This window comes from Dreissena polymorpha, chromosome 5 (assembly GCF_020536995.1).
Source record: "Dreissena polymorpha isolate Duluth1 chromosome 5, UMN_Dpol_1.0, whole genome shotgun sequence".
In the NCBI taxonomy this organism is placed as follows: Eukaryota; Metazoa; Mollusca; class Bivalvia; order Myida; family Dreissenidae; genus Dreissena; species Dreissena polymorpha.
Window position 1 is genome coordinate 2,973,839 of NC_068359.1, and position 17,656 is coordinate 2,991,494.

General features: G+C 36.4%; 1 protein-coding gene across 1 annotated transcript in view; it reads left to right on the forward strand.

Moving 5' to 3' along the window:
• Positions 1 to 291: 291 nt before the first annotated feature.
• Positions 292 to 17,656, forward strand: part of LOC127881272 (ubiquitin carboxyl-terminal hydrolase 15-like) — a 74,911-nt gene continuing 57,546 nt past the window's right edge. Inside the window, exons 1-5 of the mRNA XM_052429017.1 lie at positions 292 to 453; positions 3,219 to 3,322; positions 15,142 to 15,272; positions 15,898 to 16,007; positions 16,768 to 16,912. Of these exons, the coding sequence (XP_052284977.1) occupies positions 349 to 453; positions 3,219 to 3,322; positions 15,142 to 15,272; positions 15,898 to 16,007; positions 16,768 to 16,912 (595 nt within the window). The 5' untranslated portion in view covers positions 292 to 348. The remainder of the gene's footprint in view (positions 454 to 3,218; positions 3,323 to 15,141; positions 15,273 to 15,897; positions 16,008 to 16,767; positions 16,913 to 17,656) is intronic.

Sequence of the window (17,656 nt, forward strand, 5' to 3'; positions counted from 1 at the left end):
CTTGTGAAATGTTCAAGCGTCGCGGCTACATAATTAAAAAATATCAATCGTCGCGGCGCATTTGATTTTTAAGTCCAGGCACCGCGGGGCCGCTGTGCTTAAACTGCCTCAGGAAATGCCTGCACTCTCATTCATACAAATGTACTCGTCGTCATTTATCAAACACTAACTATATGTTACCCACGAATGAAAACTCTTGTCTGTATAGTGACGTCATGACGTGCATATTGAGCGCATGCGTATTATTTGAAATGACGTCGTCAACTTGACAACAAAAATCATTTATCAACGGCGCTTTGTCATGGATGGACGCGTCTTATTTGTTAGAAATGATTGGAGACATGTATAATGGGTAATTGTCTATGCACGCTTAGGTGCAAAAAACATGTAGATGAGGAAGAAGAGGTAGAAGAATCGGGCGAGGAGGAAGAACACCGAGAACCGCGCCGACAGGTTATTTTGAAGTTTTTGAGGTCCTTCCATGTCTGAGGCCGTATTATGTGTGAACACTGAGTGTGACCCAGCACTCGTATATAATTAACTTACTATAGACTCACGAAAATTGAAACGCATTCTCAATTATAGATGCCATGTACAGATATTAGATGTTACTGAAAGATTTTCAATTTTAGTGTGGTCTTGTGTTGTGGGGAAAGCCAGATGCTAGAAGGAAACTCCACCTTCCCGATATGGTGACCACCAACCAAACTCGTATGTTTCTGGGAACGGGTATTGAGCCCGGTCGAAATTGGGGAAGCGAACAAAACGCATTTTTGCAAACTACAACAACAAAATTGTTCGACTCAAGGGCGAAATCGAATCAAGGGCAAGTTAAAAAAATGTTTTAAACGTCTTTGTATTTAATATTTTATGACGTTCATCTGCGCCTGAGGTCGCAAAATGTCAGGACCCGGATTGTGTCCAAGCAAAACAACCTATTTAATTTTACTAGAATCGCGAACATTAGAACGAATTTTAATTATAGCTTCAATATTCAGCTTTTTAGTATTGGTTGAAAGATTTTCAATTTTGGTTTGGTCTTTTGCGTTGTAGGGAAACCGGTGCATCCGATGGAAATCGCACCTGCACGGTATGGTAACCACCAACCCATCTCAAATGCGCAAGGGACAGGGATGGAACCCATGTCGCCTATGTAAGAAGCGCATGCACGAACCATTGCGCCAACCAGACAGCGCAAATTTTCAAATTATGTTATCCAACAAACAATATTTGCGGTGAAGAGCGGATAATGCCTTATTCAAGCGTTCTTTATCAGACGCTCCCCGCCAATGTGTGTTTATTGCGAAGTTTATAAGGTTCTTCCGCGCTTTAGGCTGCATTATGTGTAAGCCCGGATCGAGTGTATCCTCACACTCCTACGTCTACGTGTTACTCCCGAGCAATAAATTCTGACTATAACTGGTAGGCACCCTATTAACTTACTAGACTCACGAAATTTGGGCACAAAGTTTGAGTTTTATTAAAATATTTTCAATTTTTTATAGGTCGTGAGTTCTTGTCCGGTATGGTGACCACCAAACAAACTCACGTGCTTCCGGGAACGGAATTAGAATCCGAATCACCTAGGTGGAAAGCGCGTGTACCAACCACTGTACTTACAGAGCAGCCTTAGTTAGACCCCTCCCCCAATTCCGTATATTAAACCCCTTTTTATTGACAACCTGCTGGGGTCACAGTTCGGCGACCCTTTTCAGCTGTTATCACAGATGCAGAATAAACGTGCTTGTATTTCGAAGTTTAGGAGGTCCGTCCAAGACTGATGCTGCATTATTTGTGGACCCCGAGTGTCTCCCAAAAATCTTACCTGGTTAACTTACTAGAGTCACAGATATTGTGACGAATTCTGAATTATAGCTGCTTTTTCAAGCTATTTCGTTGTTTTTGACAAATAACAGATTTTCAATGTTGGTGTGGTCTTGTGGTATATGTGTGAGAAGGGGGGGGGGGGGGGGGGGGTCCGGAGTAACGGAGGAAGCCCTACCTTTTCAGTATGGTGACCGCCAACCAAATTCATATTACTGGAATGGAGATATAGCCAGAGTCGCCTAGATGCGAGGCAAACACGTACTACTCGTACCGGACAGCCGATGCAGTGGAAAAAGGTGCAGTAAAACCATTTACAAGTCGGTTTAGAGAAAAGATTAAATATAACAATTTTAAGGAAGATCCATTCATTTAATTTCCGTACCCGAATGGTTCTACCCAGGAAACGGACATTCCGCGTTTTGAAAACGTTCCAATAACACAAAGTCTTTTGGTGAAACGAACAAAAACGCATTTTTGTTCAACACAAATTGAATAACTTTTTTTAAAGTAAAATTTAACATAGCTGGAACTTGCAGCTAAAACTAAATATTCGTCCCACTTTTCAGGAGTCTCATTCATAAGTTTAATAAGGTAAAATTGCTTAGACACCACAATTCCTCTCACAACGCATCCGGCCTCGATCGCGGGGGTCAGATAGCTATTCGGTTAGAACAGTGGTTGGTAAACGCACTATTACAACAGGCGACCCGATCCCCGTTCCCGACGCCTGGGAATTTGGTAGGTTGTTGTATATATACTGTGCGGCGCCAATTCTGATTCTAGCCACATAAAGTATTGAATTATTAAACCCAAACACATGCAAACGTTCACATGCCGATAAGCATGTATGAAACTTTGATCTAGAGGATTTACTGTTCGAGTTACGCCCGCGCGCGCGCAATAACACTGAAATATGTATCTGTGTTCCAATTTATTTCTCATATTTTTCACATATTCCTAAGCATAATTGATGAAAGACTCCGTGTGTGCATTTCGAAGTTTATAAGGGCACTCTGCGTCGGATGCTGCCATTATGGGATGACCTTGAGATTATCCAGCACTTGATTGTATTGACTACTATCACTTGAAAGTTTGGAATAATTTTGAATTTATTTTGGAATTTTCAGCTATTTTGGTTTTTACTGATACGAAAACAAATGATTATTTTTTGTGCTTGGGGGCTAGGTCGGAGTAGCCGGAAGAGCATCTGTCTTCATGGTAACCACTCTCAAAACACACATGCTCCGGAAGAGCTCGGGCCGCGGAACTTGTGGCACTATCTACAATAAACCCGCATTTTACACATATGCAATCCAATAAAAATTACTTTCACAAATATTTTGACCAATCGAAATTTTTGTTACAAAACAACTTTCGGTTTACCATTCTAGAAGAAAATGGCGGAGGGTGTACAGTCGGTGATACCAAACATAGAAGAACAGAAGGATTTTGTTGCGACTCAATTAGATAAACAACTTATCAAAGGGGAAATATGGTCAGTATCTTTTCTTCTTATTATCATACCAATTGTAAGCATGTTGTCGCTTGTTTGTTTTCGAAACAAGTTTGATATTACCCTTTAACGCCAAAATTTGACAAAAACTTCCATGTTTTTGTGTCACTTCCAAACAACCGTAAATTAAAGTTATATTTATGTAATACGAAAAATCATAAAATATGAAACTGAAATAATGCTTAAAATGAAGTTATATAGTGTTTATGTAAACAAAAATCTGCGAGTATTTTTATGTTTGACCCTGTTATTGACAGTTTATCATATTTTCTCTGTCGTCGTATTGGGTAATTTCGGATGTAAGGCTTCTATTTATTGCTCATAAAATACCAAAAGATCAAATGGAATTAATGCTGGTAATTTGAAATCCAACTCAATGTTTAGAAAAGACCAACTTTTAACCAGTTTTTTTTTTCACCGTTTTGGGATAGTCTCATTTATAAGACGCGCAAAGAATTTAGAGATACTTTTTATATGGGCTAAATTCTTTGGAACGTCTCATTGTGAAGGACCTTTTTAGTGGTGGAAACCAGAAAGTTTAAATTTTCATCAATTTGCGTAAAATTGCAAAATAACATTACCAACTCATTCAGTTTTAATTCAGAAGTTCATTTTTACATCAAATATCGTCGATTCGAAGTTAGAAAGGCATAAATTCTTCAGTTAAACTTCTGCTTAAATCGCAAAACAATCACTGACCTGTAGCCATGTCATGAAACTGATTTAAATATGAACCAATCAGAAGAAGGCATTACGGTGTAACGTGTACGCGTAATTTTATTTAACATGAGCTTTTAACACCAACTTTTACCTAACTAGATCTAGTATGCTAATCTTTGTCGATTTAATAAGCATATGTTCAAAACAGATATGGTGCAGTTTCTATTCACTGTTCTAAGTTTCAGGAAGTGTTTATGCATGTCTTTTTCGCACCTCTGTCTGTGTTGTTTTATGTACTTACATTCTACGTTACAAAGGACGGTATACTGTACGATCTGTATCAATATTATTTATGTACAGTATAAAAATAAAAGATGTACTTTATTTCAGAACTTTTTAATTGTCAATTTAGAAAAAGAAACAATGCTAAATTAATCCAGAAAAGTATAACATCGGTTTACTATGTAACGCGCTGCACCACAACAGACGAACGCAAACTGTATTTTACGCTGTATATTCTTCCACTTTAAACCAGATGCTTTACATCGAGGTCGTGTTATCGATTTATATCTACACAGCGAGCGAATCGAGAGATATTGAAAAATTGAATAGTGGTTGGATTTAAATTGCTCAGGCGTGCAAAATTCAAAGTGTCATTACATAATTTTTACGGAACATTATCGAGAAATGAATTATCTACACAGGTATGTAAATATTATTGCAATCCGTTGTTATTAAGTGTCTTATATCGGGGCTTGAATGTTGCGCACAAAATCCTTGCGCAACAATATAGACAAAGAACAAAAAATTCCCACCACATAATTGGTCTTTCACCCTTTGTACGCTCCAAATATTACCCATATAAAAAGTAGCTTAATATTTAAGAGCGTCAAAAATTTGGACTACGTTTTGGGAATGGGGCAGGGTCCCTTTGGATTGGGAAAAGTTGCGGCATTTTGACTAAAATTGGGTAATTAGTGTTGTTGTTGTTTTGCTAAAAAATGCTCCTTAATTGAGGATACAAGTGTGTCAGTATTATATTTACTAAGGTTGAACTTATATTGACGGGAGATGAAAAAAAATATTGAGATCTAAAAAAAATAAAATAATAATAATTTTTTTTTTGGATTGGGAATTTTGAGCTCCCATTTGGGTGAAAATATACCTTTTTCCATTGGGAATGGGTCCGGTTACCGGACCCGATTTTGAATGAGAAAAACACTGTTAACGCATCAAAGTTTGGGGCCATCCTAGTCAATACAAATTGCCACCATAGAGTCTTTTGAAGATTTTTGCTTTGGCAGACTCTTGGCGTCAATAGTCCACTCTATTTTTTTAATAGCAAGAGTTCCAACACGAATTTCGGTTGCATCACTCCTGAATTTAAATATACACATATTTGTGACTTTATGAAAGAACGTTGCCTAAATAGTATATATTGCGCAAAATATATCGAAATTTACCTGATAATAAACTATATTTCCAGTTTGTTTCATCCAATATAATCCTTGTATAGTAAAGGTTCATGTTATCTCCCTTTGTGGAGGTTAAATTCAACTATGTTTGTAACTGAGTTCGAACAAAAAAAGTGTGCAATATGCACAAAACAGTAAGAAATAAAATTGGAAATAATAATCATAAGAAGGAAAAGAAGCAAAAGAATAATTATAACTATTATCAGTGCCCCAGATAAGCTGCGTATCTGCGTCTTTCACCCTATTAAAATGTTTAAAAACGCAAAGAAATACAATATCATGCGTATTGAAAACGCACCCGATTTGCCTTTTACGCACATTCGTCTTATTTGATGCGTACGATACAATAGCTTTGATAGAAAATACTTTGCTCTTTTTTGGTATTTTTTGTGATTATTTTCGTTACGCGGCGACGCTTTTATTCAGCAAGCGCCTGGATGAAAGAGCAATAAAACAGTCAAAGCTATTCAAACGCTCTGCGGACTAGATTTCATAGTTAAATAAAGCGGCTGACCAAATTATTTGCGTCGACATACATGCGTTTTCAATCTGACTTAATCCGTCGTTCATTGTGCATGTATTTGTTAAGTGTCTGTACTTTCAGTTTCTAATACGATGCGTAATAAAAATGTCTAAGAGAAAGACGTTCGCAATTGTTGCGCCAAAATATCAGTCGATCGCTAACTTTTTCGAACCAAGAAAGCAAGAGCCAATAAGTGACGAATCATTCGTGTTATCGATTTTTTTTTTAAGTTTAAAGTTTATATCATTGACAGTTTTAAGGATTAAAGATGTTATGAAACATCAGTTTATTAAAGTTAATTATATTAGTTTACAGTTTTATTGAATCAATACAATTGTGTGCAGCTTCAACAGAAGTAAAGCAGCAATGGTTTTACTGTATGCATCTTATAACTCATTTCACCCTATTCCAAGAATGAAATCACCCTATTTTTCAAAATCAGTGGGTGAAAACCCTATTTCCGAAATAATTATCTGGGGAACTGTATTATAACTCAAAATATTAGAATCGACAGTAACAATATACCCCAAAAGTAAAAGGTACGAAATAGCCATGGTACGAAATAAGAACAACAGCAACAATGCCAAAATGGTTGCCTTTGAGAAAATGATCGTTGATTTCGAAAGAAATACAGGTAATTTTAGTGATCTTAGTTTATATTTGTCAAACAACGAGTAGAGTTTAGATATATACACTTGTAAATACTGTAATTCCCATAATAGTATGGTATTTATTTTTCGTTATGGTTTTTACAGACTGGAGTTTCAGCGTTCAGATTTATTCTGAACGCGAATTATTTCAGCTAGGGGCCATCCATAATGTCACGCTCCAGGTTGGGGGAGGGGGTGGAAGAAAGTGTGACAGTTTCACTGAATTTGTGACATGGGGGAAGAGGGGGGGGGGCAGGCCATGTGTGTAGTATTAAAGTAATTTTAATAATGTGAAATTTCTTTTAAGTGACAGTGTTTTTTTTTTTATGAAATATTCGGCGTTATTCGGCCCCATTCCCCCATCTTTAGAGTATATATTTTTTCCCCAAATATTTTTAAAACTCCCCTCTCGGAAGTGTTATTCAATTTTAATCAATGCCTCATTTAAATACGTCTTTCGTTACGAATTTACTACAATTTTCCTGAACTTCATCCGCGTGTTTACTTTATTTTAGCCTTTACCGCAAACCGTACGTAGTTCACTATCACGACTTTCGCTTTACGACATTACCGCAAACCATACGTATTCCAACATTTCGCACAACAACAAAGGCTATCGTAAAATAATTGACAAATCTGTATTAACTTAAAAATAAAATGATATTCTTTTCAAACAAGTACAACTTAAAAGTCAGTCTTCTTCAAATGCCGGCAGTGAAACGCCAGAAACGTCCGGTCAAGAGAGTGTTGAAAGACTGTTTAGTTTGCTCAACCTGCTTTGCACGCCACAGAGAAACAGGCTTGGGGAAGCTACACTGAAGTCCCTGATCAGACTTTGTCTGCACACGGAGAGACTTGGTGAAGAGGAGGTCACCAGAATAAGTGATAAATTCGCTGAAAAGCCCAGAAATGTTGAACTTTGAACATGAACATAACATGTTAATGAATAAAAGAGTTTGGATTATGTTTTTCTCCCTCTGTATGGTGAATTATAGTGTTAAAACTTGATTTTGTACTGTTACTAGCTAAGCATAGAAATTTCCCCCTTTTCCCCTTTTACGCGCAAATTTTCTCCCTCTCAGGGGACCCGACCCCCTTCCCCCAAAACTGAAAAAAAACACTGAGTGAAATTTAATACTGTTGAATAGTGAATTGTGTTTGAGATTAAATTTGAAGAAGGTATTAATACAAAAAAAGTATGTTCGAAAGTGTGAGTTTGTGATGTACTTTAGGGGGGGTCAAAGATTTTTTGACAGGGTGGGGTAAAAATGGTCAAAAAAGCGTGACATACTTTATGGACTGCCCCTTTGTTTACTTTTGAAACAAGTCACTAATTGCACATGATCTTTAACAGTGCTTTCCACAGGCCATTTAACTGTCCCTCGCCTGGGGCGCTTGAGTTCCCAAATCCTTGTCTGCATTTGAAATTTACTGATTAGTGTTTTTTTCAGTAAGTAGTCAATGTCATTCTTATGATCAAAGCGTTATCGACTTCACCGTATATTTTGAGAACTGATTTAAATCCTCTGGTCAATTACATGTATCTCTTTGCCCATCTTAAGCCCTCCTATAAAAGGCAAAGGGTCGTTGTATTGGACAATTGATATTGGCAAATGAGAGCACACGCTTTGCATGAGCGACAGCACTCGTATGAATGCAATACCTGCAGTAAAATTATGCAGACGAATGGTGAAATTGCAATAATTAAGTGTGATTTAGTGACAGTTTGTTGTCTTTAATCACCTACTCCACCCATCGGTCCCAAGGTTTACACTTCAAGGATGAAATCATGAAGTTATTTAGAAGACTGATTTATGGCAACCGGGTATAATTCACGTGAAATTTGTGCAATGCATGCATAATATGGTAGAATCATTTTATTTAATATTCAACTCTTAAAGCGTTTTAACAAATTAAAGTTGCATTCATTACTCACAACTAAATGGTTTGTTGAGTTCTCCAATTACCGTAATTAAATTTGTAATCTGAATTTTCATGCTAACGCGACATAAACAAATTCTAGCTTCAAATAAACAGTGCTACGTATATTTCTGGTGTTTCTTTGTCTCAATAAAGTCGACCGAAAACTATACAGACATGTACAACGTCACGTGAAAAGTGTGGGTGTATTCATTGTATAAATAATTGAAAAGCAAGTCAGGCGATTTACACGTGTTCAGTTGGAAAACTCTCGACCCGATCAGGGTTTTTATGTCCCCCACTATAGTAGTGGGGGACATATTGTTTTATGTCCCCCACTATAGTAGTGGGGGACATATTGTTTTTGCCCTGTCTGTTGGTTGGTCTGTTGGTTGGTTTGCGCCAACTTTAACATTTTGCAATAACTTTTGCTATATTGAATATTCATGGAGCAACTTGATATTTGGCATGCATATGTATCTCATGGAGCTGCACATTTTGAGTGGTGAAAGGTCAAGGTCATCCTTCAAGGTCAGAGGTCAAATATATGTGGCCAAAAATTGCTCATTTTATGACTACTTTTGCAATATTGAAGATAGCAACTTGATATTTGGCATGCATGTGTATCTCATGGAGCTGCACATTTAGAGTGGTGAAAGGTCAAGGTCATCCTTCAAGGTCAGAGGTCAAATATATGTGGCCCAAATCGCTTATTTTATGAATACTTTTGCAATATTGAAGATAGCAACTTGATATTTGGCATGCATGTGTAACTTATGGAGCTGCACATTTTGAGTGGTGAAAGGTCAAGGTCATTCTTCAAGATCAGAGGTCAAATATATGTGGCCCAAATCGCTTATTTTATGAATACTTTTGCAATATTGAAGATAGCAACTTGATATTTGGCATGCATGTGTATCTCATGGAGCTGCACATTTTGAGTGGTGAAAGGTCAAGGTCATCCTTCTAGGTCAAATATATGGGTCAAAATTGCTCATGTAATGTAACTTCTGCAATATTGAAGCTAGCAATTTTATATTTGGCATGCATGTGTATCTCATGGAGCTGCATATTTTGAGTGGTGAAGGGTCAAGGTCAAGGTCATCCTTCAAGGTCAAACGTCATATAGGGGGACATTGTGTTTCACAAACACATCTTGTTTTACCTTATATAACAGACGCCGAATATCGGCGTCATCCCCCACCAAACTAGGCTGTTTTTCTCCTTTCCGGTACAAAAAAATCCCCCTAAAAAAAATATTTTTTATTTTTTTAAATAGAAAGATGTGTCTCATGATTATAATATATCAATTCTATTTTAATTTAATCTTGTCAAATGTACTAAATTATGAAAAAAAGCAATGAATATAGTGCAAACATGTACGAATGTTATACATTGTAATAAGAGAGTAAGTATTTTTCCCCCAAAGTAGAAAATCGTGCGTTAAATTTCCCCTACAAAAGGGCTAAAGGCCCCATCCCCCACACCCAAAAAAACCCTGCCTGAAATCAGAGTAGATGAATTATAGACATTGATTAAAACAGTTTTTATTTTTTCCCCAAATATGTCTCTTTTGCACTCTATTTTCCTCTTCACCCAGCGTCCAGCGTCTTCCCCTTTCCCTGAAACAATCCCCTGCCGATTGAGCGTTATGGTTATTTCATCAAATCTTAAAATAGTCACACATGCCAAAATTCATTTGAAAAAAGGCTCATGTTTCTGTTAATGAAATTCTAGAGCACTCTTATACCAGCGCTTCCATTAGCTTTTCCAAGTCTAAAATTTTGGACGTCCCAGACGTAAGTTTTGAAGTCCCACTTTTATTATAGAATTTTAATATACGTACATGTTCCAACTCTATCCATTACCCAATAATCCAGTATTATTACGATTGCTATTTTCAAATCGAAAATACGGACAATATTGACGTCCGCTATCGTCCGCCATTTTACGCAAGTTGAATTGTGGGATGGGGCAATTCCAATTAATCACGTGACGTGATATGATAGCATAGAGCACTGTTCATATTAAGTAATTATGACAAATCAACGACTGAAATTAAAATGTAATATGTACTTTATGATCGACGAAAAATACTTTATCCGAAAACGACTGTCCGAAAAATAATGTACGTGTTTTGCACATGAAATAATATGTGCATATCGTTAGACTGCAGAAAATGAAAACCAATTACTCATTAAGTACGTAATCAATATATAATTTGGTTAACATATTGCTTTACAATATGCTTTTGTACTACTTTGCTTTGCTAATCGACACTTAAAATATTTCAAGATAGCGGACATTTGACTTAAGATTTTTGGAAACTAGCGAAGATATTTCGTCAATTGCAGTCCATGTCCGTACCATCTGCTAACAAATGGGAAGTAAATAAAATACCGGTGAAAATCGGTACCGAACGAACATTGCCGAAATGCCAAATTCGTTCTCAAATGATCGCTCACGCGAACAAATTTTTGTGAATTGATTATTTGTCGGTTTATTAACAAACTGTTTTCAGATTTTTGCTATTGCCAGAGCCGAGATTTCATCGCATTGGAGATCAGGCGATGGGTTAATTTTGCAGACTGCTTATTTTCAAATGCATATGAAAAAACGTGTTATCCAAAAAATTCAGGACTTTATTATTCACGGAAAGTTACGAAAATTCTGGCAACAAATAAACATTTCTCGTGTATTTCGTGTACAAATGAAAATCATATGAAAATTAGACTTCATGTACAAAGTCACGTCATTCTTCCTCGGGGAAAACATGGACTCAAATATTTGATTGCTGAATAAAAACTTAGTAACGCAGAAGTCGCTAATATTATTGTATACAGCTTCACGTGGGGTCGGCCTGTATTCGGCTGCCTGAGCGCTGATTGGCTGGTGCGCTTACCAAGAAGACTTTGATTGACAGCTGGAAAAATCGATATTGGCCACTGGCTGAGAATTTCATTGAAAACAGTAGCTCTTGGGCGGAGATAACGGTCTGAATAACCCGATTTACAGTTGACATTTGTACGTGTTGTGTATTAGTAAATAGCGTACATGCGGATTATCGGACCTCCAAGGGATTTCCACCATTTGCATAATAAACTGCCGTTTTCGGGCGTAATTTACGCCCGGACGTCCACTAACGGAAGTGCTGTCTTATACTCGATATTAACCATAATTTGCTTTAAACAATGGAATATACCGATAATCTGGTAATAAAAAGCGAAGTGAAAAGAAGTAAGTATGCAGTTATTGATAGAGTCGGTTTGATACGGATGCATTGGGAAATCGAGTCTGGATTATAGATATCTATGTTTAAGTGAATTTGTTAAAACAAGTTAATAAATGTCTTTATCCATAACTTTATAGCTTTTTTTCTTGAATAGTACCCCCCCCCCCACGACCCGTGGGCATCTACAAACAATTCTGTGGAAAGCACTGATCTTACGTCGTGTAGCCATCATTCAGTGCTCCAGCTAGGCCTAAATTGATGGGCGTTCCGCCCTGTCCTTCCGAACCTCCGCCCTGCCCTTCCTAATGCCCCCTGGCCCTTTTAAAACAATTATTTATTTATTTTTACATATGACAATTATTAAATCTTTAATTACACTGTATTTAATCATTCCTCATTGTAGACATTATATTTGAATGGTCTTATATAAATGATGGGAATAATATATTCTAATAGGGCTGTCACGATACGCCGTGAGCGTACCGCGGTATATCGTGGTACGTCAACACTGTATCGCGGTACGTACCGCGATATTTTACAGAATATGTATCTGTGAAGAAAACAGCAGAATAACAAGTTTTACAAACTTTATTAAACTCAATAATCAGAAAACACTGGTATCATAGTATGACTAGAAACTGTAAAAGAAACTGTAATAAACTTGATAGAAGTAGTCATTGTTATTGTTCGCGTCTTTTTCTAAAATGTCCGCCATGTTGTTAACAATAGCTGTGACTACGATCTGTGTAAATCGAACGCTTCAAGGGCATGTTCAAAATGCGGAGTCAGCGGGCCCAGTATTGAAAATCCGTAGCGTTCTGACTCTTCCTCGACTTATTCAGAATCTTAAGATAACATGATTCGGAAGTGCCATGCTTTGAACGATCGTATACTAAAGGAAGAAAATAAGAAATAGAATAAACATCTTTTTGATAATTATGAACTTATTTGCAAATGAAATCTTTCCCTAATTCCAAAAAAGGTACGGACCCATACATCGCCGTATTTTAAACGTGAAAGTTAAACATCTACAAGTGGAAGCGCTTGCTTGACCTGGATATTAACGGATTATTTATTTAGCCCTTTTGAATCGCTTCTACATTTTTCAAAACGATATCTATATCAAAATAATTATGTAATGTATTTATATCTGTGCTAATATAATAATATTAAAAAAACCGGTGCGGCAACGCCGTACCGCGGTGCGATTTTTTTCACGACATGCACCGCGATATACCGGTATACCGGTGAATCGTGACAGCCCTATATTCTAACAATTATTAATAACATATAAATTAACATGCAACAGGAAGCATTCCAGAAATGCCCGCACGCTCAAAGGTGTCCTTTTGACAAAATACTGCGCGCGAAAGTGCCTTTTTGACAAAAAAAACCCCACCCCCCTGCCCTTTTCAAATCCTAGCTGGAGCACTGAGCCATTGATGGGTATTTTCTGCCATCACAATAAATAATATTACACAGCATGAAAATGTAAGAACCTCTCTTCAATTTTAAAAGAACTCTTTTGTACTGAAACTGGATTATGAATATAATTTGACAATTATATTTATGCCCCCCCCTTCAAAGAAGAGGGGGTATATTGTTTTGCACATGTCTGTCAGTCCGTCCGTCGGTCCGTCCACCAGATGGTTTCTGGATGATAACTCAAAAACGCTTAGGCCTAGGATCATGAAACTTCATAGGTACACTGATCATGACTGGCAGATGATCCCTATTAATTTTCATGTCACTAGGTCAAAGGTCAAGGTCACAGTGAATCGAAATAATAAAATGGTTTCCGGATGATAACTCAAAAATGCTTAGGCGATCATGAAACTTCATAGGTACATTGATCATGACTGGTGGATGATCCCTATTGATTTTCAGGTTAAAGGTCAAGGTCACAGACTCGAAATAGTAAAATGGTTTCTGGATGATAACTCAAGAATGCTTACACCTAGAATCATGAAACTTCATAGGTACATTGATCATGACTTGCAGATGACCCCTATTGATTTTCAGGTCACTAGGTCAAAGGTCAAGGTCACAGTGACTCGAAACAGAAAAATGGTTCCCGGATGATAACTCAAGAACGCTTACGCCTAGGATCATGAAACTTCATAGGTACATTGATCATGACTGGCAAATGACCCCTATTGATGTTCAGGTCACTAGCTCAAAGGTCAAGGTCACGTTGGCTCTACACAGTAAATGGTTTCCAGATGATAACTCAAGAAAGCTTACACCGAGGATCATGAAACTTCATAGGTACATTGATCATGACTCACAGATGACCCCTATTGATTTTCAGGTCACTAGGTCAAAGGTCAAGGTCACAGTGACTCGAAACAGTAAAATGGTTTCCTGATAACTCAAGAATAATAAGGCCTAGGATCATGAAACTTGATAGGTACATTGATCATGACTGGCAGATGACCCCTATTGATTTTCAAGTCACTAGGTCAAAGGTTAAGGTCACAGTGACAAAAAACGTATTCACACAATGGCTGCCACTACAACTGACAGCCCATATGGGGGCATGCATGTTTTACAAACAGCCCTTGTTGTTTGTCCTGGATTGTTTTGCCCTGAAGATAATTATTTAAATGGTGGGTGGGGTAAAACAGTATTCACAATATCATTTATTAAGCTTTATATATTATATAACCAATTAATCAATATTGTTAATAAGTATCAATAAAAGCATGTGCAATACTTTTGTTATCAAAATAAGTGTTTATATAAATTGTCAAATAAAAGCGATGAATGGAGCTACATGTAAGAATGTTATTTCTTAGCTAGTTCATAACTTAATCTGTTAAATTGAAGACCGGTCAAAAGTGCAAACGCAAACTAATTTTAACTAATAAACAAGTTCAACCATTTTTGTTTGACAACACCTTTAACAGTTTGGAGACAGAATAAGGAAAGTTCATAAATAAATGGTAAAACTTATTATTTAATGTATTTTGCTCACAATGTTAATATTCTAACTAACATGAATAAGCCAATAAATAAAATTTCATATTTTGAAAAATCACAAAACTGATTATAATATGGTTAATGATGTCCATGTTCATCCTATTTTGATAAAACATATTTATCAAACATATTATGGTGCCTCTATTTTCACAATGCACAATATGATATTGGGCTATTGGGCCTGGCTGAATGCACCAGGGGGAACATGCTGTCAGGGCAACTGTGCTGGTATAAAAGTGTTTAACTAAGCTTAGAAAAAAGATTGCAGATGCATATCATATGATATTTGTTTGTTTTTTTTAATAGTTTTTTCAAACTAAAGAATTTGTTCGAAGCATTTAGTAGCCATTTATATTCAGGTACATGTTAGATATCAAATGGTACAAACAATGGAAGAGCTATGTTGGCTTTGATACATGGGATCACTACTACGTTGGGGAAGACAGTGCAAATCCAGGACACATAGACAACTCTCCTTTGTTTGAAGATGGTAAAATATATTAACAATACATCATTTACATGTACACAGTTTACCCTTTACCTCATAAGAAGCAAGTGAAAATGTGCAAACAGCATAAAACCAGAACAGCCTATGAGTAACTCGCAGTCTGTTCAGGTTTTATGCTGTTTGCCACTCATCAGTATCTAAGGGTAAGAAATGAAGCTTTTAAAGTGGTAAAGGGTTATAACAAAAACAGAACATTATATGACATTTATTTTAGATACATATAAAAATGTTGTGAACTATGACAGAAGTATCGAGATGAAACAAATTAATTGCTTTATATCTGTCTTAACAAATACTATTTGCCAGTTTTCATGCAGTTCTTATTTAGGAAAAAATATTAAATGCCTGACTATTTTGTAGGAACTTGAAATACGGAGAGCGATTTACTAATTACTATTTTTAAAAATAATTACATGTATATGTGTTGTATAAAATACAAGTCTTGTGTGTTGTAATTTTTTAAGGAATCACTATTTCAATCCTGGAATTCATAAAAGTGAACAACAAAACTGACTTACATGTATCAGCTTTATTTGAATACATTTGATTAAAAGCCCATAAACAGTATATTACATGGCTGGTATTTATTCCAGAACTTGTTTTACAGATGCGAATACAAAGTTGAAGGAGCACCTGATAGATACTCTTGACTACATCCTCATACCAGCTGAAGGATGGGATAGACTTCTCACATGGTATTCCATGGCAGAGGGACAGGTGACTCACCTTTTACATATGAAAATTGGACAAAGCACTCCACCCCATAAAAATGTGAATGGGCTTCGCTTTCAGAAACACTGTATTAAATAATTTTTGTACGGGAACTTTGGATTTGTGTGGAAATGTTTTATGATGAATGTGATAATGCAGTCTAACATGTAAATTTTTGCTCATGGCTGCCGATCCACCAGTCCCAGGCATATCATAGGCCACATTTGATGCAAATTGATAACAACATGTTAGGTGAGAATGATGTAATCAAAATGGTGTCCACCTTGTGACAGAAGGGACCCATGTTCAACCCCTTCCAGTTAGCCTTTTAAAGATCTTTTAAAAGGCACTTCAGTACTGTTGCTTCTCAATCATGAAAGATTGTCTCTGTAAGCCTTCTGCTTTAAGAACATTAAAACTTAACCAATGTACAACTAACATGGTTTCTGGGATTTCTAGAATAATTCCCTGGATCCCATTCTTTTCACATTTGAAATTTGCCTCCACAATTGTATTGGCAATAGAAGCAGCCATTCCATAGATATGAATTAGTTTTTAGTGGATATGTAATATTAATAATATTGTAAATCCTTAATTGGTGTTTATCTATATGTAAGCTGAGGAAAGACTTCCTGTTAACAAAAAATTTAAAGCTGAAAGTGTCGTCCCTGATTTGCCTATGCATGCTGGGCTGGCTAATCTGGTCTACAATTTACGCACATGCGTTAAGCCCAGTTTTCTCATAATGCACCTGATTGTGATTCAGGAGCCTCTGCCTCGCAAGGTGATAGAGGAGGGTGTGTACAGCAAGGCCCTTAAGGTGGAGGTGTATCCATGGCACCTGAAAGTGGCTGAGAACTCAACACCGGACAACCATGTGGTCCTGCAGTTCAGCCGCGTTGATACTATAGGTGGGTCTCTTACTTGGTCATCATTTGAGTTTCACTTTCATATAAAGGTTTTAGGAGTTTTTAAGTAATGGCAAAAAAAAAAAATATGTACAGATATATTTTTTGGAAAGAGAATGTTTCTTACAAAAAGTAGACAGATGCTTTGATTGTGCTGATAAAGCTTCCTCTTCATTTGAATTAAATTAACAACTTCAATAGTCCCAGCAAAAAGTTTTAATGTTAAAAAAATGACAGACATAACATGTTTTAGTTTACATGTAATACATGTAGGCATAGAAGTAATGATGAGACAGAAATTGAATTTCATAAACTGTAACCAAAGTCAAAAGCACAAGAGAACATATATGACACCAAATACAAATATTGTATTGGCTAGTAGTAATACCAGTTTTATTCTCATCATTACATGTCAAATAGTAATTGAAAATTATAACTCAAATCTTAGAGAGCTGAGAAGTAAAAAAACAACATATAAATCTTTTGCAAATACATTGTTTTTGAATTTATAATACAATTTGTTTGCATAATTTGCAGAGAAACTAGAATTGGTGGTAGGGAGAAATATCATGGGACTGAAATATTGTTGAATATGGCAAATAAAAATCAATCAACACACTAATATAAGCATATGAAAACATATGTGCCAGTAGAAAAAAACACTACCATCTTACTTAAATTAAGAACCAGGTATTATAGTTATTTGGAACCAAACCAAATACCTCAAAATCAGAAAAAGAAAAAAAA